Raw genomic sequence first — 22994 nt, forward strand, 5'->3', positions numbered from 1 at the left:
TGCCTGTATAAGTGCACTACATAGTCGGGGAAATACCAGCTCGCGCGCACTATATAGTGCACTGTATGTGTGATCGGCAGCCATTTTGTTTTGAGCCTCCGAGCTCTGGGGAGTTTAAACATGGCGACTATACAAGTTAGCGAAGCGGAGAAAGTGTATATTATGCACGGAGTGCGGGTAAGTGAACATATATAACTACTAAACTACACTCTCGGGTTACTTTACTAGCCCTGGTTTAAACATAAATGCTGTATATCCTCTTCAGCATACATCCGTTTATAGTACTAGCTACTGTTAGCTGAGTCCCTGGTGCTCATGAGGTGTGTGTGTGTGTGTGTGGCAGGATGATTTAAGGGTGGATGGCCGTGGGTGCGAGGACTACAGGCACATGGAGATCGAGACAGACGTGGTGTCCAACACAGATGGATCTGCTAAAGTCAGCCTGGTAAAAACAGCTTCTTCTCTTCCAGCTGTGTGTTCAGACTAAAGGGCGCACAATGTGCTGCACTGAACAGACCACAGGTCATCTGAGGTCATCTTATATTTATTAAGCTCTCTCTCTCACACACACACACACACACACTCCTTTGCATTTCCCAAAGCATCAGTAGACCTCTCGACCTGCTGCTGTAATCGTAAAGCCTGCGCTGTGCTGATCTCAGGACGCTGTGTTAGGAAAATCTGAGCTCTGTGTATTGGACCATGTCATGGTTGTTGGTTTAAATATTTCAGAAACTTCACCTGCCCGGGTTGCGTGAGCCTGTGCTCACCTCAGTAGCCTCAGATTCCTCTTCCTGGCTGACCAGCGTGGAGTCCGAGGTCATTCTGAGATGCTTTTCTGCTCATCGTGGTTATAAAGCGTGATGATTACTGGAGTCTTCCAGTCAGAGCGACCAGTCTGGTCATTCTTTTCTGATCTCTCTCAACAACTGGATGGCTTTCTTTCTTTCGGGCTTGACATTAAACCCACTTGCCCCCTATTTTGCGAGTACTAATTTTCTCATCTCATCTCATTATCTCTCACCGCTTTATCCTGTTCTACAGGGTCGCAGGCAAGCTGGAGCCTATCCCAGCTGACTACGGGCGAAAGGCGGGGTACACCCTGGACAAGTCGCCAGGTCATCACAGGGCTGACACACAGACACAGACAACCACTCACATTCACACCTACGGTCAATTTAGAGTCACCAGTTAACCTAACCTGCATGTCTTTGGACTGTGGGGGAAACCGGAGCACCCGGAGGAAACCCACGCGGACACGGGGAGAACATGCAAACTCCGCACAGAAAGGCCCTCGCCGGCCACGGGGCTCGAACCCGGACCTTCTTGTTGTGAGGCGACAGCGCTAACCTCTACACCACCGTGCCGCCCAGTACTAATTTTATTTATTTATTTTTAGGAAAAGCATAGAATAGTTGTGAATTGCCACATAAAATGAAGATCACACATTGAGTTGAAGTTTGGTTATCGATTACTTTTTACTTGTAATGGACAACAACAATTTTATCCAAAATAGTTTTTCCTGCCTTAGTTGATTTTATTTCCATTTCACATGCATGCAGCTGTTGTAAAGTTCAGTGTGTTTTGTGTAGAACTCTCTCTCACTGTAGTTTTATTACTCGATAATGTAGAAATCTATAATAAAACTTGTATGAAGAAAACAATAAGGTGACAAGACTTTTGAACTGTACTGTGTTTGAGTATATATATATATATATATATATATATATATATATATATATATACTTATTTATTTTTTATTTTTTATTTTTTTTTCGTTTTTTAAAATATATATCATCCGCCTCTAGGTTTAAAAAAAACAAAACCAAAAAGCCCCCAGTGCTGCATCATGACAGACAGGATAATGTTTGAGTTTAAAATTGTTTAGTGTGTATGTTGTGTTTTTTTTTTTTTTTTTAATATATAGACCTGGCAACCCGTAACTGAATCAGTGCAGCCGCTCTGTCATGACACAGCACGGGTAGGTTTTTTTTTTTAATAAACCTCGAGGTGGATGATATAAAAAAAAGAGAGATAAATATTTTGCACAGGACTGAGTTCCCCTGATAACAGAAACAAAACTCCAGCTCTCTCTGCTCTTAATCTGTTCTTTCAGAATTTATCGCACATGTTGCTCCTCGTTGAGGTTGTTTTTTTTTTTTAAATGCCCGAGTTGTTTGAAACCAATCTGGGTTTTCTGTGTCGAATAAGAAAGCAGCTTCACCTTTAAGAAACTCGAACACTTTCATGAAGGAGCTGACTCGAACGCGAGCAGAAAATAATAAAACGAGATTCTTAAGCAAACTCGTCCATCCTCACTTCTGACTTTCTGTTTTTGTAAAATACGTTTTAAATACAATCGTGAATTTTTTTCTGGAGTCTTCAAGCTGAGCTCCTCTCGTCGTATTCTTTAACCACTCATTTCCTTGTTGTTTTTGAAGCATTTGCTTCTACTTGTTAATATTTTTCTTGATCGCAGGGAGACGGTAACGCCTTTTATCCATTTCTCTGTTTTGAACAAGCAAACACAGCACAAAAATGAACCATACTGAAGACACATTAAGCTGCTTGCATGAAAGACGGTGTCTGTCTGACCCCAGCTGTAATTATCACGTGATGTGTGGAATTATCACGTGATGCACAAGGGGTCTATAAACAGTACGTGTACCATACTACAACAGTGGGGGTATATAAAATAACTTGCAAAGCAGTACATTTAAATGGAGAGTAAGAAAACAGCCAAGACATAATGGTGGATACATAGTGAGGGATGCTTTTAGGAACTGAAATAAAAGATCAAAAAACTTAATTTTTGTGGTGCTAGTTTGTAATATATGCTCTTTCCAACTTGCCTGGTTAGGCATGTCGGGGGCATATCCCACTTGCCTGAATGCATGTTTCACTTGACCCGGGCAATCGGGCGGTCCTTAATGTCGAGCCCTGTTCTTTCTTTCTGTGTAAATCTGAGAGACTGTTGTGTGTGTGTGTGTGTGTGAGAAAATCCCAGGAGATCAGCAATTTCTGATTAACTCAAACGAGCCCATTTGGCACCATCAACCACACCACGGTGAAAGTCACAGACGTCAGATATTTTCTTCATTCTGATGTTTGATGTGAACATTAACTGAAGCTCTTTGTGTTTCCACATGATTGGATAACTGCACGGATGTGCATGTGTTCCTCATAAAGTGGTCAGGGTGCACGTGCGCATATATATAAAATAACACATACACAGTCCTAAGCTTTATTGTACAGCACGTTTGTCCGCAGAGGTTCCCTTACTGTGTTGTGGAAGTCTGTACCTCAAAAGTAGCCAAAAAAAATATATACTTGGACAAAAGAAGTTGCCTTAAACTCTCTTTTTATTGCACAGAAACGATGCAAGTGGGACTGATTCCCGGAAAAACACTGAAGTCCAAGTTTCTTCCATTAGTTTTTAAGTCGGGTCCCTTTTTGGGAGACCCGCCCTAGGACCGCGCCAAACAAAATGGGAGCGCCTGTTAAAATCATTGTAAAAGAACTTTTTGTTTGAGAAACAGACTTCTGATTGGCTAAAACATATTTCCTGCTATTTTTCAAAAGAAAACAGACATACTAGCATTTACCGTCTGGCATTTTAAGGGTTTTAGTACTTAATGACGATTCTGTGTTTGGGTCCTCTAAACCAGTGATTCCCAACCACTGTGCCATGGCACACTGAGAGATCATCAGGTGTACCGTGGGAAATTATCCAAGGTCACTTAATTCTTCCGAAAATTATTTATTTACTGCAAATGATTTGTCTTCGTTCGTCTATGCCAGCGACATATAGTGACAGGCAGAACAATGAAATACTCTTCCACTAGATGGCAGCAGGTAGCTAATTAACCTGTGTATCTATCTGTTGCCATTCAAACAATAGAATTCGTAATGCTTTGGGTGTGACAGCGGTGATAGCAATGGATAATAAATATCTGAAAAGAAAAAGTGCACAATCCAAACTGGGTCCTGGAGAAAATTCTGACCCAGATGAAGGCCCTAGTATGAGTAGAGGTCAGAAGAAAGCAAAAAAGGTGATTTTCCACAACCTATCTATGCGCACTGGTCTTTTCAAGCATGACTGCTATAAAAACTAAAAAAAGGAGAGAGACTCAGAGCTGTTGAGGAAGATCTTTGTGTATGTCTTTCTTCAATTCCTGCGAGTATATCAGCTTTGTGTTCAATTAAACAAGCCCAGGTTTCACACTGAGTAAGTACATTGAGACTAGATGATCGTTTTTATTTATATATATATATATATAAAAAATATATACACACACACTTTTTGTGACATTTTTGTTTGGTGGTGTGCCGTGGGATTTTTCGAATGTAAAATATGTGCCGTGGCTCAAGAAAGGTTGGGAAACACTGCTCTAAACACTTAAACTCCATGTACTTAAGCTCAGCTTGATGTTAAAATACCTCCCAAGTATAACACTCACTATGACCTCAGAAATAATTGTAGTAAGCTAAGACAGTTTGTGTGTGAGAAGTGGGGCAGGGCAATGTGGCATTATATATCATTTTTAATATTCTAACACGACTATCGTTCGCATTTTAGGTTGCTGTAGAGTTTTTGCTAATAAACTAAACTTTGATGAAGTGTCCCAAAGATTTGTCTGTTGTTCCAGGGACAGACGGACATTCTTGTGGGAATAAAAGCTGAGATCGGGAGGCCGAGGCCCATGGTGCCAGATGAGGGTTATCTGGAGTTCTTTGTCGACTGGTGAGTAAATATTTAGATCACAAGATGAACTTGATCACCTTTGGCTGTTCAGATGCAGCTGAAGTTGAAACCTTCATTAGATGTTCTGAAAATAGAGGAGTCACTAAGTGGGTGTTTGTGACACTGTGGTTGTTCGTACTGCAGGCTACAAATCTCACTAACCTGCACGTGTTCTCAGTAGGGGAAATAGGGGCCATATGAGCAAGCCATCATAACGTACGCTGTTTTCCCTCTGTTTCAGCTCGGCAAACGCCACACCCGAGTTTGAAGGCCGTGGCGGCGAGGAGCTCGGAGTGGAGCTGAGTAACAATCTGTATAAAGTCTTTAATAACAGGCACAGTCTGGACCTGCGCAGCCTGTGTATCTGCCCCAGAGAGCACTGCTGGGTTCTGTACGTGGACGTGCTGGTGAGCAGTTACACTTCATAAAAACCACCTGGCGTTTTAGGACATGCACTGTAAATTCAACACGTTACAAATTCGAACACAGACGCAGTTTCCAAAAAGAGTGGAACTGCAGATTCTCGATGGTCCTCATCTGAACCTGATCTGTGATGGGAGACTGACGACTTAGTTTGACATTGTGAAGGAAATTTAGTAGATGAACATTTCTATTCTGCGTTTGTGTCCTTGGCTCAGCGGCTGGTGATGAGCAGGCTGCCTTGTTTGTTTCATGTTATGTTATGCCTAACCACGTATCCGCTGCGCATCTCAGAGCACACCAGGTGCATGCCCTAACAAAGAACCAATGTTTAGCTTTAAGGGCGAGCCTCGAGCCAATCACGTGCAGACGCGAGCAGTAAGCGAATGCTTTTAGAGTATAATAGATAACAGCCACTAAAGCCTAGGTCACAACCGGACGTACGATTTTTTGGCCGTGCGATTTTTGGCGTTTCTCAAATCGCTGTGTTGTTTTTTTTTTTTTTTTTTTTGTTCATGGAGAAAGATGCATGTTGGCCGTAAGTTTGTCTTGCAACCTGAAAAAAACGTAAGCGCCCGTAGAGTTTGTTTGACATGACAAAGAACCTCTGCAGCCGGTCTGCGGCCAGTCTACGGCTCGAAAATCAGCACATCACACGCGCGCCCTCTGTGTGTTTCTTGCGTTACGTAGGAGCACGTACGGCCGGTTGTGACCGAGGCATAAGACACGACTCGGGAGTGCGCACTCTCGGCATCACCTGAGGTGGTGTCTTCTTTTTCTTTTCCTGTTTTATAAGATCTACTATAATAAATAACCGAAAAGACAACTGCTAAGCATTCTGAAGTGTTTATTGGAAGTTTCCATTACAACGTTTGTACATGTGTAATAAATATCTCGCAAACACTGGAGGTGTATAACTCACTGTAGAGGAGTGAGAGCCATACATCTGTCCATCGTAAGCACTTCTTACCGGTCAAGGTCCAGAATCTCTCCTGGGAAAACTGGAAATGAACACACCTAGTTTATACCATTTTAACTAACGTAAATCCCATTCCGAACTAAAATTCCTGACGGATATTTGGGTCGGATTATAACCAAGCAGCAGGTTCTCGGGGTGTTTTCTTTTTGTTCACGAACACTGAAGCAGTCTCTACACCACTGATCAGTGATGTACACGTCTGCAGCCAGCACTTCAAACCAAAAGACTATAAGAGATTTGAAAGTGGTGTTTCTGGGGCTTCTGCCAAATAAGACACAAAAAGGAACCGGCGATCCTGTCTGCGTTTTAGTACAAAACGGAGCGGAGAAGCTCCAGGTCCAGGAAGAAGGTAGGATATCGAGTTAATCTCCGCTAGCAAAGGCTCGTCTTCACCCAGAATTTGCAGCAAGACTTTCTCCAGAAGTGTAAGGAAAGGTGTGGTGGTTATTAGATTAGATTAGATTCAGCTTCGTCATTGCACATGTCACAGGTACAAGGCAACGAAATGCAGATTGCATCTAACCAGAAGTGCATAGCAGTGAATAACACAAGTGTAATATACAAATATAAATGTACAGGAATTACAGGCTATGGAATGGTATAATCATATGATATTTACAATATGTACAAAATGTGCAGTATGAATGAACTATAGTGCAATGGTATGTGATATAGATATTTGCAGTACAACCCCAATTCCAAAAAAGTTGGGACAAAGTATAAATTGTAAATAAAAACGGAATGCAATGATGTGGAAGTTTCAAAATTCCATATTTTATTCAGAATAGAACATAGATGACATCAAATGTTTAAACTGAGAAAATGTATCATTTAAAGAGAAAAATTAGGTGATTTTAAATTTCATGACAACAACACATCTCAAAAAAGTTGGGACAAGGCCATGTTTACCACTGTGAGACATCCCCTTTTCTCTTTACAACAGTCTGTAAACGTCTGGGGACTGAGGAGACAAGTTGCTCAAGTTTAGGGATAGGAATGTTAACCCATTCTTGTCTAATGTAGGATTCTAGTTGCTCAACTGTCTTAGGTCTTTTTTGTCGTATCTTCCGTTTTATGATGCGCTAAATGTTTTCTATGGGTGAAAGATCTGGACTGCAGGCTGGCCAGTTCAGTACCCGGACCCTTCTTCTACGCAGCCATGATGCTGTAATTGATGCAGTATGTGTTTTGGCATTGTCATGTTGGAAAATGCAAGGTCTTCCCTGAAAGAGACGTCGTCTGGATGGGAGCATATGTTGCTTTAGAACCTGGATATACCTTTCAGCATTGATGGTGTCTTTCCAGATGTGTAAGCTGCCCATGCCACACGCACTAATGCAACCCCATACCATCAGAGATGCAGGCTTCTGAACTGAGCGCTGATAACAACTTGGGTCGTCCTTCTCCTCTTTAGTCCGAATGACACGGCGTCCCTGATTTCCATAAAGAACTTCACATTTTGATTCGTCTGACCACAGAACAGTTTTCCACTTTGCCACAGTCCATTTTAAATGAGCCTTGGCCCAGAGAAGACGTCTGCGCTTCTGGATCATGTTTAGATACGGCTTCTTCTTTGAACTATAGAGTTTTAGCTGGCAACGGCGGATGGCACGGTGAATTGTGTTCACAGATAATGTTCTCTGGAAATATTCCTGAGCCCATTTTGTGATTTCCAATACAGAAGCATGCCTGTATGTGATGCAGTGCCGTCTAAGGGCCCGAAGATCACGGGCACCCAGTATGGTTTTCCAGCCTTGATCCTTACGCACAGAGATTCTTCCAGATTCTCTGAATCTTTTGATATTATGCACTGTAGCTGATGATATGTTCAAACTCTTTGCAATTTTACACTGTCGAACTCCTTTCTGATATTGCTCCACTATTTGTCGGCGCAGAATTAGGGGGATTGGTGATCATCTTCCCATCTTTACTTCTGAGAGCCGTTGTCAATCCAAGATGCTCTTTTTATACCCAGTCATGTTAATGACCTATTGCCAATTGACCTAATGAGTTGCAATTTGGTCCTCCAGCTGTTCCTTTTTTGTACCTTTAACTTTTCCAGCCTCTTATTGCCCCTGTCCCAACTTTTTTGAGATGTTGCTGTCATGAAATAGAGGTCTGCGCGGGTCGAATTTTTCAGTCCCGCTCCCGCCCGCATTGTGCAGTCCCACTCCCGCCTGCGCCTGCAAAGAATTATGATTTTCAGTCCCGCTCCTGCCCGCGCCCCCGCCTGCCATATTTTGTCCCGCTCCCGCCCGCAAATCCCGCATGATGCAGACATTCGCGTTATTTCTCAGGAAAGTTCTTGTCTTGACACAGTGTGATGGTGCCCTGCCCCCTACTCTGAGTGGATTTCAGCATAAATATCTACAGCTCACGTTGTTATTATTTACCTTGTTTTGGAACTCGGCATGTACTGTCTCTAATAATAATAATTAGTGCTGTCAAACGATTAAAATATTTCATCGCAAATCATACATTTTTATCATATGAGAAACCATTGTAATTCTTTGATCAGCATAAAAAAGTGAATGGGCTTGCTTTGTACCAATGGGCTTTTTTTTTATTACAAAGCAGAGCTAGTAAGAGAAGTGAATTGATTTACTGCTTGAGTTAGTCTACAACTTTAGTCAGAGAGACATGTTACACAGTGATGGTAGGCTTGACTCAATGCTATCCCAGAAATCCTTCCTGTAATATGCAAATTTGGCCGCCTCTGATTGGACAGCCAAATTTGCATATTACAGGAAGGATTTCTGGGATAGCATTGAGTCAAGCCTACCGTCACTGTGTAACATGTCTCTCGGACTAAAGTTGTAGACTAACACAAGCCGTAAATCACCTCACTCATGGTTCTCTTGCTAGCTGGGTATGAATTGCGAGTCATTAGAGTGATCAAAGGATTTCTTGTAAGGGTGTTCAATGGTAAATTTAAGATGCTATTTCTCTGGCAATCTCACTCTCTGTAAATTTAGGCATCTTAAAATGTTTTTATTAATGCCAAATAAAATATCCAGCACAAATTATATATGATAGACAAATTAATTTATACATTTTATTTCAAACACATTTTTAGTTAGCGGGACTGCAGCTTATCACCGCTCCCGCCCGCGCCACATATGTGTGCTCCCGCCCGCGCGCGCATATGTGCACTTCCGGTCCCGCCCGCAATGAGCTTTCAAAATTTGTCCCGCGCTGCACTGCTTTGCGGCGGGTCCCGCGGGACTCCCGCGGGAGTGCAGGGCTCTATCATGAAATTTCAAATGAGCCAATATTTGGCATGAAATTTCAAAATGTCTCACTTTCGACATTTGATATGTTGTCTATGTTCTACTGTGAATACAATATCAGTTTTTGAGATTTGTAAATTATTGCATTCCATTTTTATTTACAATTTGTACTTTGTCCCAACTTTTTTGGAATCGGGGTTGTGTATACAAAACACGGTATGAATCAACAGTAGTGCAAATGGTGATAGTGCAGTGAAGTCAATTCAGTTTGTTGGCGAGTGTGTGAACCTGAAGCCGACTGAAAAACTGGATGGTCTGAAATGAAGACAAGTTCACATGCGCAGACCTAAGAACATAAAGTGCACCAGGAACGGACTAAGATTACGTTCAATCGAAATCTGATTGTAGCACGTCTGAACAGCTAAAAATCACAAGATCTGATTTTTACACATTTGTTTCAAACCACGTTCGTATTCACGTGTCACATTTTGCAAATCTATTTAGTTTTGACTGCCCTGATCAGATTTCAGGTGTGTGGGTTTTTTTGTGGGTTTTTTTGTTTTGACACCATGTAAATTCATGTTTACGTCACATGTACAGGAAACATGCTAGTTTGGTGGTGCATGGGGGGAAAGTATCTCTGATGCTGTCTCATTTTATTGCTATATGGTAAATCAGCAAGAACATTTCATCACCCTCCAATTGGGTTTAACCAGCGTGAAGAAGACTGAAAACGAGGATGGACACACAGATCGGCTCTGATCACATGCAGTATATAATGTGGCCAGTTAATCAGGAAGATCAGATATACACCAAAAAAAAAAAATCAGATTTGGACGGACTATGCGATCCTAGCCTAAGCTCCCTCTGTAATCCTGTTAGATGTTACAGAAGAGATTCCGAGTCACCAGATCTCACCCGACAGTCATCAGAACACCAGCTGAGAGAAGATCTTTTTGGAAAGATGGGGTTCCCAAAAGTCTCGTGATGCTCCGAGCATCTTAACTAGTAGAGAGAGCGTTCATTGTGCTGCTCTTGCTACCGTTTAACGATGACCTTTGTGCCGCAATGGTTTTGGGAAACTCAGACCAGTTCAGTAGTTTCACAACGTTGGAATAGAATCTGTGCCAAGGTGCACTGAAGCTGTTCGGGCAGCTTGTGGTGGCTCAAGGCCGTACATCATGTCTGGCTCCCCTTTTTTTTTTTTTTTTTTTTTTAAAATCCCCTGCTGGCCGAAAGGGGGATGTCGTGGCGATGTCCGTCCCGGGAAGGATGCTCGCCTTCTGGAATCAACTCCTCTCACAGTTTTTGAAGGAATTTCACAAAACTTGGCAGGATTCTTTGTTATATGTCGGTAATATGCATATTGTAATTTCATTCAGTTCAGTCACATTTTACCAGAGTTACAGCCCTTGATTAACAAAACTATAATTTGACAATTTCATGACTGTGTTTTCCTTCTGAAATCAACTCTTAATTTTTGGACGAATTTCTCGAAGCTTGGCAAAAGGCCTTGTTATATGACGGTAATACACACATCGCGATTTAATTTCGTGTGTGAAATTTTTCCCAGAGTTTTGACCCTTGATTAAATAACTTGTACTTGGACAATTTCATGAGGGTGTACGTTCTTCTGAAATCAACTCCTCTCACAATTTGTGGAGGAATTTCACCAAACTTGGCAAAAGGCTTCGTTATATGACAGTTATACGCATATTGAAATTTCATTTAATTTGGGCAAATTTTCCCAGAGTTATGCCCTTGATTATTAACAAACTTGTACTTTGACAATTTCATCAAGGTGTGCTTGCTTTCTGAAATCAACTTCCTTCACAAATTTTTGAGGAATTTCACAAAACTTGACAGAATTCTTTATATGTCGATAATACGCATATTGCAATTTCATTCAGTTCAGTCGCATTTTACCAGAGTTCCAGCCCTTGATTGATAAAATTATACTTTGACAATCTCATGAGTGTGTTTTTTTCCTTCTGAAGTCAACTCAATTTTTGGAGGATTTTCACAAAACTTTGCAAAAGGCTTTGTTATATGACAGTAACTTGCATATTGAAATTTTGTTTAATTTGGGCAAATTTTCCCAGTTATACTCTTGATTGTTAACAAACTTGTACTTTGGCAATTTCATCAAGGTGTGCTTGCTTTCTGAAATCAACTCCCCTCAATTTTTATCCCCCGCTGGCTGAAAGGCCCGAAAGGAGGATTATGTCGTAGCGATGTCCGTCCCAGGAAGGGTACTCGCCTTCTGAAATCAACTCCTCTCAGGATTTTTGGAGGAATTTCACGAGACTTGACAGAATTCTTTGTCAGTATTACGCATATTGTAATTTCATTCAATTCAGTCGCGTTATGGCAGAGTTGCCAGTGGGAGATATTGTGCTCTCAGAGCACTCGTTTCCCTTTTCTTTTCTTATATAGAGGGATTTCACTGATGTCACCCAAAACCGGAAGTAAACAGACCCTGCGCCATTTTGGAAGACCAACAAACTCGTGATTAGGGGGAAATAACGGCAGCGGTATGTGAACCCATGAGAATAAAGTGGAGTGGCAAACAACTTAAACAAACAAATCTGAGCTGTTTTATTTATGATTTATTGGCCCAACAGTAGACTTGAAAGAAACCTGTGTGAGACTTGGCAAAAAACTGTGGATATAATGGATAAGTCTGTGCATGATCTGCGGACACTTTGAGGTAAGCAAACGCAAGAAATTCAGATTTAAAACATGCTAAAGTGGCCTCAAGTTGATAACTGGATGAGGAGCAAGCCTCCCAGACTTCTACAATTTAATAATAATAATAATTTAGGATGGTTTGGGGCTTGCTCTCCCTCCTATTATATAAATAAAGCATGGTTGTGTAGGCATATATCATAAATACATACAGTTGAACTCAAAATTATTAGCCCCCCTTAAATTTTGGAACATTTTCCCAAATATCCTCCAAATGTTTAAAGCATTGATAAAAATTGATATACACAAACAATCACCAGTACTATTCAGATGTTTGTGGTGCATTTTGGAATATGAAATTAGTTTTAGGCTGTCTTTATATGAAATATGGTAAAAATGAGTTGGTCAAAAATATTAGCCCCCATGTGGATTCTTGCTTTTAAAACACAGTTAATTAACCAATCAGCTTTTAAACAACAGCTGTGCAATCAATTGGCTTCCTAGCAACACCTGTAGTCAATTGGCTCCATTCAACAGTTTAAAAGGACTCCAAGGAACAGGGCATTTGAATGAATGAGGAGGATTACTATTTGTCACAATGCCGAAGACTAAAGAAATAAGTCTTGAACTCCGACAAAAGATTGTGGAGGCTCATGACAAGGGCCAAGGCTACACTGCCATTTCGAAGAGGTTTACAGTCTCCAGAACTGCAGTTCGGTGCATCATTGCCAAGTACAAGGAGACAAATTCGGTCAAGAACAAACCTGGTCGTGGACGCAAGTGTAAGATCTCAAGAACTCTGGAAAGAAAAATTGTCAGAGATGTCCGTAAAGAGTCCCGTACATCTGCAAAGGAAATTGTTGCTGACCTGGCCTCTTCTGGAGTTTGTGTGTCAAGGCACACTGTTGTGAGGGCTCTTCATCGGAATGGGCTTCGGGGCTATCGTCCCAGAAGAACCCCCTTACTAAAACATCGTCACATCAAAGCCCGACTAAAGTTTGCCCGTGAGTACTTGAAAAAGAAAGATGAGTTTTGGAAGTCTGTGCTTTGGTCAGATGAGACGAAATTGGAGCTGTTTGGGCATATGGACATTGCCTATGTATGGCGAAGAAAGGGAGAGGCCTTCAACCCTGTGAACACAGTTCCCACAGTTAAACATGGTGGTGGCAGCATCATGCTGTGGAGCTGTTTTGCAGCCTCAGGTACAGGCAGTCTGGTTCGGGTGCATGGCACCATGAAAAAGGAAGATTACCTAAAAATACTGAAGGAAAACATGCAGAAGTCTGCTCTCACTTTGCGCTTAGGTTGTCGTTGGGTCTTCCAGCAAGATAACGACCCAATAACGACCCAAAGCATACATCTAAAATAGTCCAGCAATACTTCAAGGATACCAAGACCAACGTCATACAGTGGCCTGCACAGAGCCCAGATCTCAATCCAATAGAAAACCTGTGGCAAGTGCTGAAAAAGAACGTCCATGCACGAAAACCATCCAATTTGGGCCAGTTGGAACAGTTTGCAATGGAGGAATGGGCCAAAATTCCTCAGGAGACCTGTGCCAACCTAGTGAAAAACTATTCCAAGAGGTTGTTGTCAGTTGTGGGTCAAAAAGGGTACACAATTGACTACTAATGGTCAGGGGGCTAATAATTTTGAACATCTCACTTTTGCTGTTTTTGGTTGAAACTCAGTGTGATAAGATATCGTAATGAAACTTGTTGGACAATGTCTTCATAGTGCATTTATTTCAAGAATAAAAACATTTGTTGTCAATGGTCATTTTCATGGAGAAATCAAGAATTATGTTCAATTCCACAAGGGGGGCTAATAATTTTGAGTTCAACTGTATGTATAATTTGGATAAATTAACCTAAATTATGGATACCTTAATAGTAACAAAGTATTAATTTTTCAACTGAAGATATATTATTAAAAGATATCAACAAGATTACCTTGGCCATAACTATGTGTAGGTTATTCTTAACAACAGCTGTAATATCACGAACCAAGCTGCTAACAACATAATTGTAAGCCTGTAGCCCTTTGGAGGCCTTCAAGTCATCAGCAGTGTAGGCACTGGGTGTAAACAACAAATAATTTACAATGTCTGGGTAGCAAACAGATGGCAGAATTGGTGTCCGGTCCTCCTTATGTTTCCATTCTCCCTTGCCACGAGTCTCAAGGCCTCTGCATGCTCTTGCGACAAGGCTTTCGCAGATAGCTTTTCGCAGACAGTTGTAATTTATTGTTGAGCGGGGAGTAATAGGCGTGCGCGATGTTATTCACCAGCACAACGCAAGGGGGCGCGAAGTCGCTAGGAGTAGTTGGTGGGTGTGGTTAGTGGAGTGTTTATCCTCCGGTTACTTATAATGACTAGAACATTTTTTTTTTTTTATAATGACTAGAACTGGAGTCGTATAGATGTACGTACTTCCTCAATCAACCGCTCTTCGTGCTGCTCCATCTTCGCTTGTGTTTTTAAAAATGCCGGTCGTGAAAACAAAACAAACCGGGAAAGTAGGGAAGCGGAAGTGCATGTACAGCGGATGTAGAGTGGACCAATCAGCGCCCTCTTGTCTGCGAGGCTTCTGCGGTGGTCACAATTTTTGGGAGGTGTGCGCAGAGCGTCTGCGAAGGTGGGGGTGGGGGTGGGGGGGCTACGCAGACGCTATCTGCGACACCGTCTGCGAGGACTGGGTTGTCAGCATAAATTGGTCAAACCCATCAATCACAGCGAGTTTCTCCACATACCGTGCCCTTTCTGCAGCTGGTAATGTACTCACATAACCAGAATTATCAGCCATCGTGTCACTTTACTCTCGCTTGTACTTTGTTTTATATTGTGAGTGCATGTACTTGGTCTTCCAATATGGCGCCTAACAAAATCTTGCGGCGCGGTGACGTCATGCGCTAGCCCTCTATATGAGGCTGACTAACATTACGTGCACGTGTCCTTTGGCCTGTTTTTCTAGTCGGAAAAGTGTATCAGTCCTGGTATATACACCTTCAGTGAGTTTGATATTTATTTCCTGAGCGCTGGCCAGAGAAACATGAATGTAGTGTATAGTAAAAAAAAAATCTACCTTCTCTGTCAGAAAATGTCCAGTGCAGCTCTCTTCTGAGTCCCTAAACAACGTTCCCACAGTGCCGAGAGTTTGCAGCTCTTCTGAAGCTGTGTGTTCAGGATCGACCGCAGATTTGATGACTGTTTTGAGATGCTGTGTGTGATAAGTGGAGCTGCGCCACAGGAATCCTAACTTTTACACTCCGATCTGTCCGTTTCCAGCTCCTCCAGTGTGATGGAAACCTGTTCGACGCAATGTCCATCGCCATAAAAGCAGCTCTCTTCAACACACGGTATACACCACCACCACCACTTTCTGTTAAATGTCTGAGTCCTCTAATAACTTGGCTGACCAGGAATAGAGATTCGTGCTGGTGTAATTACAGCCTTTAAGTATCTAAATACCAATCAGGTTCTCTGACGCTGTACACAGCCCTGAAAGAGCAATACAGGATCAATAAGAGCAAGAATGCCTGGACACCTCACAATTCAGTCCTACTTTTATTCATCATGATCATTTATAAAGCCAAAAGCATTTCTTTTCTTCAAGTATCAACATGTGCTGCTTTTGAAACGCATTTGTCCATCATGAAAAGCACGACCATTTATCAGACATCTTTGGTACTGATAACGTTTCGTTAATTAACGTGCACACAAGAAAGCCTGATTATGATGTAATGCAAATCTCTACAGCGCATCAGTTCCACACCCCATCGACTCCTGAATATCGTGTGGAAATGAGATATTTTCATGCAGTTTGAATGAAGAAAAAAAATGGCTTGTTAACGCTAAATGGACATTAAAGTTAGAAATATTCACTGAATCAGATCAAACACATCAGTAGTAGAGGTGCACATCAGGGGTTAAATTGGGCCGGGGCTGTCCGGGGCTGAGCCCCGGCACATAAGCTCGGAGCGGATGGCATATGATCACGCACACATCAAAAGCAACAAACCCTTTTCACGATTTTCAGTTCTGAATAATTAAATATCGTTTTATTAATCAATAAACCCATGACTTTTATGAGATGGATCATAGTTTTCCTGATAAGACGACCTGTCAAAGCTATTTAGAACAGAACTTGCGATCAGAGATTCTGGAACACTGCGTGGGTTGCCAATTCCGCTTTTTATAAGCGACTTTGGGGTTTCTTTTTTTGTGAGCTCGCTTTAAAAAAAAAATCAGAAGTCGTGGTTTGTGGGTTTTTGGGCTTGTGTTTCAGCGTTGTGACTTGTTTATAATTTTCTCTGTACACCGTCTCCCCTTTTACCTGCATACGATCCTAATCCATCAGAGGTGCTTGAACGAACTGTCTGTGCATTTGGCGAGTTCAATTTCCATAGTCCCCAGTTATCGACAGAAATTAACCAGGGGGAAGATGTCAGTTCATTATCATATTTTTTATTATTAAAAACAAAATATCAAATAATACTGAAGAGGGGAAAAAATAATACTGATCTAAATATGTTGTGTTTTTATTTTTAGACAGTATGTGTTTAGCAAAACACATACTGTCTAAAAATAAAAACAACATATTTAGATCAGTATTTTTTCCCCTCTTCAGTATTATTTGATATTTTGTTTTTAATAATAAAAAATATGATAATGATTATGTTCACTGTATTATTATTAGTGTTATTAATGTTAATTTATTATTTATTGTTAATATTAGTGTAATTATTGTTATGTATTCAATTATTTGGCATGTGGTGCTTTTTGTATTGTCTAGAACATACATAAGATGAGCATATTATAGCAGCAAAATAGAAGCACAATCATTTGAATGCAGCAAAACTTTTGCTGCATTCAAATGATTGTGCTTCTATTTTGCTGCTATAATATGCTCATCTTGTGTTCTAGACAATACAAAAAGCACCACATGCCAAATAAATAATTGAATACATAATAATAACAATAATAATAAATGCTTCCAATGTTATAGTGTTGTTTGTATTTGGTTGCATTCACTGCATGAATATATTTGATTGACAATTTGACTGACAGTGTTTTGGCATATTTAACATTTATCCTCCAAAATAAGTCAACTGTTTTGGTTTAAGATTGTGCAAGCCTTCAAATTTTCTCACTGAACATTTCTCCTTCACATTTTTCACCTGTAGGCATGTGACAAGATTTAACATGATATTGCTCAACCTACCTCTGTAAAGTCAGCTAAGAACTTATTAAAATGCACCAGAATTCAGCAAATAACATGTATGATAATAAAAAACTTCTGGGGGAGGACCCCCAGACCCCCCACTAATCATTTCCTTCAAACCAATGTACAACAACCTGTACAATCTGTTACATTGGCCAACCAATCTACATTCAAACTGCCATAATGTGTAGGGGGGCACTACAAGACACACATAGGCCTACAACACACAGATAAGGTGTATATCTCTGTGCAATATGATATGGTTATCAAATTAGAGGGTTATTTTCCAAAAAGTATATTGGGGCAGGGCGGCAGGGGCGGGTACGAGGTAGAGCCCCCCCACATAACCAATCCCAATTTAACCCCTGCACATCATCATCCTGTAACGCTCGTGTGTTTCTTTGCGTATGGATCGACGCCTTTCGGCAAACAGGATTCCCAAAGTCCACATATCGGAGGACGAGGAAGGGGGGAAAGAGATCGAGTTGTCTGATGATCCTTATGACTGCATGCGTCTCGATGTGGAAAACGTGCCCTGCATCGTGACCTTGTGTAAGGTACGTATGTCTCAAAGCCTACTACTGTTCAGTTTTTCGTGATGGCCAGGATGCATTACTGCAGGACAGGACAGCACACCGTCCCGGTCCTGGAGCACCTCAAGTCCTGCACTGTTCACTCTAGTCAAAGGGTGTAACGATACTCTGGCCATGATACAATTCACTTTGAATCACAATACTGGCTTCACGATTCAATTCGATTCTCCAAATATCTTGAACAAAATATTTAATAATAATTTATGACTGAAGACACTCATTTCCGTCTCCTAAAACAACGTGCATTACTATAAACGGATGTTTAAAGGGGAACTGAAGTCATTTTTAAACTCGCTTTATTTCTTAACGTGTTATTCAATTGCGTTTTCGGTTTTATTAACCTTATGACTTGTATTGGCATATTATATTACACTTATCAGCCTTTTCGGTTTTTAGCCATGTTGAATGTAGTTTGTTTGGTCCACGGCAGGCGTCGCTTATCCGCGCGATCTTCACGAGACTTCAAACATGAAGCGTCAACGCCGCCATTTTGAAAACTGTTTACGCAGCAGCCAGATCAGTTTCGAGATTTGCCAGCTTCATCAGTGATGGAGATTATTCCATACGACTTCCAACCAATGTGGAGTAGAGTCTGAAAGACGACAGGATAAGGACTCATCCATCGCGCTGGTATTTACGTCATTACTGTCGCACAATTAAAACGTGCCAGATCAGGCGGTTGGTGGGTTTTCAGAATAATAAATACATTATACTGAGTGCATTTCTCACATAATCCTCACTAAGATTTCAGACAGCACTACAAAACGGCGTCCACGCTATATAGTGAGTAGGATGCGATTTCGGACACAGGGAAAACTTCCGGCTTGATTACATCAGCGTTCAAAGGAGGGTACGTGTCTTTTGACAATGTCGGCCACTTTGATTTCTGCTGTACGTTTTACTTCCGTCCTACGATGTCTCGTACAGGTCTCAACGAATCTCGTTTACGGCCATTGCTTTGACATACAGACGGATATATTACAGAGCATATTTCAAACACTCATAACTTGCTACAGCAGCGACAAAATAGCTGTCAAATGCATTCCTATATTTAATAAAATGAGAAATAGAATTTATAAGTTTGCCTTCAGTTTTCCTTTAATACTGTAAACAAAATTGTCTCCAGGTTCACGATCAGTTAATTTGTAAATTCTCCCAGCGATTTCATTGAATAAACAAGCAAATTCTTTCAAAACGATGCACAGCAATACACTACCGTTCAAAAGTTTGGGGTCACCCAGACAATTTTGTGTTTTCCATGAAAAGTCACACTTTTATTGACCACCATAAGTTGTAAAATGAATAGAAAATATAGTCGACATTTTTCTGGCCATTTTGAGCATTTAATCGACCCCACAAATGTGATGCTCCAGAAACTCAATCTGCTCAAAGGAAGGTCAGTTTTATAGCTTCTCTAAAGAGCTCAACTGTTTTCAGCTGTGCTAACATGATTGTACAAGGGTTTTCTAATCATCCATTAGCCTTCTGAGGCAATGAGCAAACACATTGTACCATTAGAACACTGGAGTGAGAGTTGCTGGAAATGGGCCTCTATACACCTATGGAGATATTGCACCAAAAACCACACATTTGCAGAAGAGTCATTTACCACATTAGCAATGTATAGAGTGCATTTCTGATTAGTTTAAAGTGATCTTCATTGAAAAGAACAGTGCTTTTCTTTCAAAAATAACGACATTTCAAAGTGACCCCAAACTTTTGAACGGTAGTGTATAACCAGAGCGTCAAGGACGTAGCAGCTCATCTAGCCCGTCATCAAAACAAACAGAACCGAAATGTGACTGTGTGAGAGAGGACCAACCTCCATGACTGTTTACAACAGGAGAATCAACAAAGGACTAGATTTTGTTCCCCAAGGGAAGATCTACCCAAAACATCGATCGCAGCTGAATTTGAATGATAAATGAGAAAGGAGATACAATTCTAGTCAGAAGAAAATGTATTAAGTTGACCTAATTACTAATTTGTTAGCAAAAAATTGACAATACAGGGGCGGCACGGTGGTGTAGTGGTTAGCGCTGTCGCCTCACAGCAAGAAGGTCCTGGGTTCGAGCCCCGTGGCCGGCGAGGGCCTTTCTATGTGGAGTTTGCATGTTCTCCCCGTGTCCGCATGGGTTTCCTCCGGGTGCTCCGGTTTCCCCCACAGTCCAAAGACATGCAGGTTAGGTTAACTGGTGACTCTAAATTGACCGTAGGTGTGAATGTGAGTGTGAATGGTTGTCTGTGTCTATGTGTCAGCCCTGTGATGACCTGGCGACTTGTCCAGGGTGTACCCCGCCTTTCGCCCGTAGTCAGCTGGGATAGGATCCAGCTTGCCTGCGACCCTGTAGAAGGATAAAGCGGCTAGAGATAATGAGATGAGAAATTGACAATACAATGAGCAAGTGTTGTGCAGAAGGTCGAGTTCTTTCAAATAAAACAAATCAGAACTGAATCCCATTGAGAACTGACGGAGGGAGGAGACACGATTTAACTGAAAATAAACAAACTCTTTTTACAAGAAAATCAACAAAAGGACCAAGTTTTGTTCAAGGGAAGATCTACCCAGAACAGAAATCGGATGAGAAACGAGAGAGGAGATACAATTCTCGCAAGAGGCCTGGCCAAATGAATGAATTTTCCTAATTACTAACTTGTTAGCAAAAAAAAATTGACAAAACAACAACTGGGTTTTGTGCAGAGCGATGAGTTATTTCAAACAAAACAATCAGAACGGAAATCCGTGGAGAATTAACGGAGAAGGTATGATTTAACTGAATTGTGGATGCCAAATGAGCTCTGGAGCAGTGCCTGAAGCGTCATTTCACTGTAAAACAGGAGCTCTAAAGTCAGACAAAATGCCCGACTTCCATGCCACGATGCATCGTTACACCCCTAGCGTAATGCTCGAATGCTGCAATCCATTGTACGTCCAGAGTTCCAATCTAAAATCTTCCAGGACTTCAGCTCGGAAAACACACGGCTCCTGAGAGCAAGGTCATACAGTATTCGTATGGCTCGTCTCTACAGAAATCTTTGCTGATAAACGTCACAATGGTCTCGTGTTTGTAAAATGGGGCCAAAATCAGCGGACTTGTTATAAATCTAACCTAACCAAGGCTGTTAACACGTTTTCATGACAAGTTCTAAATCAAGCATATCCTTGACTTGCAAGTAACGTCAAAGCAAAACAGAAACCCGGATGTTGGCCATGTTGGTGGATATACAAACGCGGGGTCGAGCGACATTCCATACAAAACAGTCACGCGTGCGCAACTCTGCTTTTCCGCTGCTTTAAGCGTTCTTTTAGCTCTGCCATATCGTTGTGCTGTATATGGTTGTCGTCACAACAGTACTCGTGACCGTGACGCGTTCCGATTTTTTAGAATTCCGTCTGCGATTCGGAAAGAGGGCGAGGAAACTGAGGCAAGTACGGAGAGGAGACGAGCACGGCTGAACAACATCAGCAGGGCTGATCTAACGGGCTAAAACCAAAACAGCTTGTGTTTGCAGTAATCATTTTTATCTCCGGTGAGATTCCAAAGCTTTCTCGATCATCTCATTATCTGTAGCTGCTTTATCCTGTTCTACAGGGTCGCAGGCAAGCTGGAGCCTATCCCAGCTGACTACGGGCGAAAGGCGGGGTACACCCTGGACAAGTCGCCAGGTCATCACAGGGCTGACACATAGACACAGACAACCATTCACACTCACATTCACACCTACGGTCAATTTAGAGTCACCAGTTAACCTAACCTGCATGTCTTTGGACTGTGGGGGAAACCGGAGCACCCGGAGGAAACCCACGCGGACACGGGGAGAACATGCAAACTCCACACAGAAAGGCCCTCGCCGGCCACGGGGCTCGAACCCGGACCTTCTTGCTGTGAGGCGACAGTGCTAACCACTACACCACCGTGCCGCCTGCTTTCTCGATAATATCATGGAGAATTTTATTTCGTGTTGCTAGAATTTTGCTATAAAATGAGCGTTCTCTTCTTGTGGTTCACTCAGTTGTTATTTTAACATGCTTCTAGGAGCGCCAGCAAAATTATACGATAGAAACAATCCAGACTGGGCGCCCACTCAGAACATGATATCTGGGTACTCGATGGTCAGTAGAAGAGTCTTTCTGAAAAGTCTGTTTTTTTTTTTTTTAAATATGAAATCAAAACCACACGTATCTTCGCTCGACCGTTCAAATCATGGTAATACTGAGAAAACTCAGCATTGTTTACAGACATGCTTTCAGCACCTGCCATCCAAGTTGCTTTGTATATCCACCATCACCGCGGCCGCTCATGACGTAGCACGTTTTGATCACAAGTCATCTATAGTGATGAAGGGAAATCTGTTTACGTCGGAGAGCTTGGGCTAGGTGGACGCTGACCAAATTCCCAGTTGAACGACGGTTATGTTACACTTTCCTGCCCCCGAGGTCGGGCTTCTCAGAGTTCTGAGTGCAATGGATCGCAGCAGAGCACATCAGCTTCAACACAGGAAGGCCTGTTCATTATGGAGATCACTACAGTGGGCAGAGCAGAAGGTACTTCAGGACCAGGATTGGGAACCTTCTGATGTGCGTATGTGTGTCTGTAACAGATCGGCCACAGGCACGTCGTGGACGCAACCTTGCAGGAGAAGTCCTGCTCAGTGGCCAGTCTGCTGATTTCAGTCACCCACAAAGGAACGGTGACTTGTGTACGGAAGTTTGGAGGAGGCAGTCTGGACCCAGACAGTATCTTTGAAATGACTGAGGTGGGCAGATTAAGAGACACTGAACACGAAGAACGATTTTCCTAAAAATACATTAGATTTCTCATTTATCTGCTTCATTTGAGAACTCCTTTATTAAAGCTTTGGACTCGATTCTAATCAGTACTGTCGTATGTGTGTTTGATTTAGACGGGGAAGCGAGTTGGGAAGATGCTTCATGCACCACTGATGGAGCTGCTGCAAAAAGAAGAAAGGCTTGGAAGAGAGAGAACAAAAGTGGGCTTCCTGGCATAGTGTTTTTTTTTTTTTTCTTTCTAATGTCAAATAAATGTTTTTCCATTTTTAAAAAATCATCTTTCATGTGAATATCTTTGCTGTCCACTGATGAAGGAAACAGTATGT

The 22994-nt window shown here is 41.7% G+C and overlaps 1 protein-coding gene across 1 annotated transcript; it reads left to right on the forward strand.

Moving 5' to 3' along the window:
- The first annotated feature begins 11 nt into the window (after positions 1–11).
- Positions 12–22942, forward strand: exosc7 (exosome component 7). The gene is made up of 8 exons (XM_060943169.1): positions 12–177; positions 344–445; positions 4650–4744; positions 4986–5151; positions 15348–15418; positions 17717–17840; positions 22479–22634; positions 22782–22942. The coding sequence occupies exons 1-8, from the start codon at positions 121–123 to the stop codon at positions 22884–22886; spliced, it is 876 nt and encodes a 291-aa protein (XP_060799152.1). The 5' UTR covers positions 12–120; the 3' UTR covers positions 22887–22942.
- Positions 22943–22994: the final 52 nt, after the last annotated feature.

Source organism: Neoarius graeffei, chromosome 16 (assembly GCF_027579695.1).
Source record: "Neoarius graeffei isolate fNeoGra1 chromosome 16, fNeoGra1.pri, whole genome shotgun sequence".
NCBI lineage: Eukaryota > Metazoa > Chordata > Actinopteri > Siluriformes > Ariidae > Neoarius > Neoarius graeffei.

Coding starts and splice junctions, on each gene's coding strand:
- exosc7 (XM_060943169.1), top strand. CDS start 121: ATGGCGACTATACAAGTTAGCGAAGCGGAGAAAGTGTATATTATGCAC. Junction 178..343: donor ATATTATGCACGGAGTGCGG/GTAAGTGAACAT, acceptor TGTGTGTGGCAG/GATGATTTAAGGGTGGATGG. Junction 15,419..17,716: donor GCAGCTCTCTTCAACACACG/GTATACACCACC, acceptor TTCGGCAAACAG/GATTCCCAAAGTCCACATAT.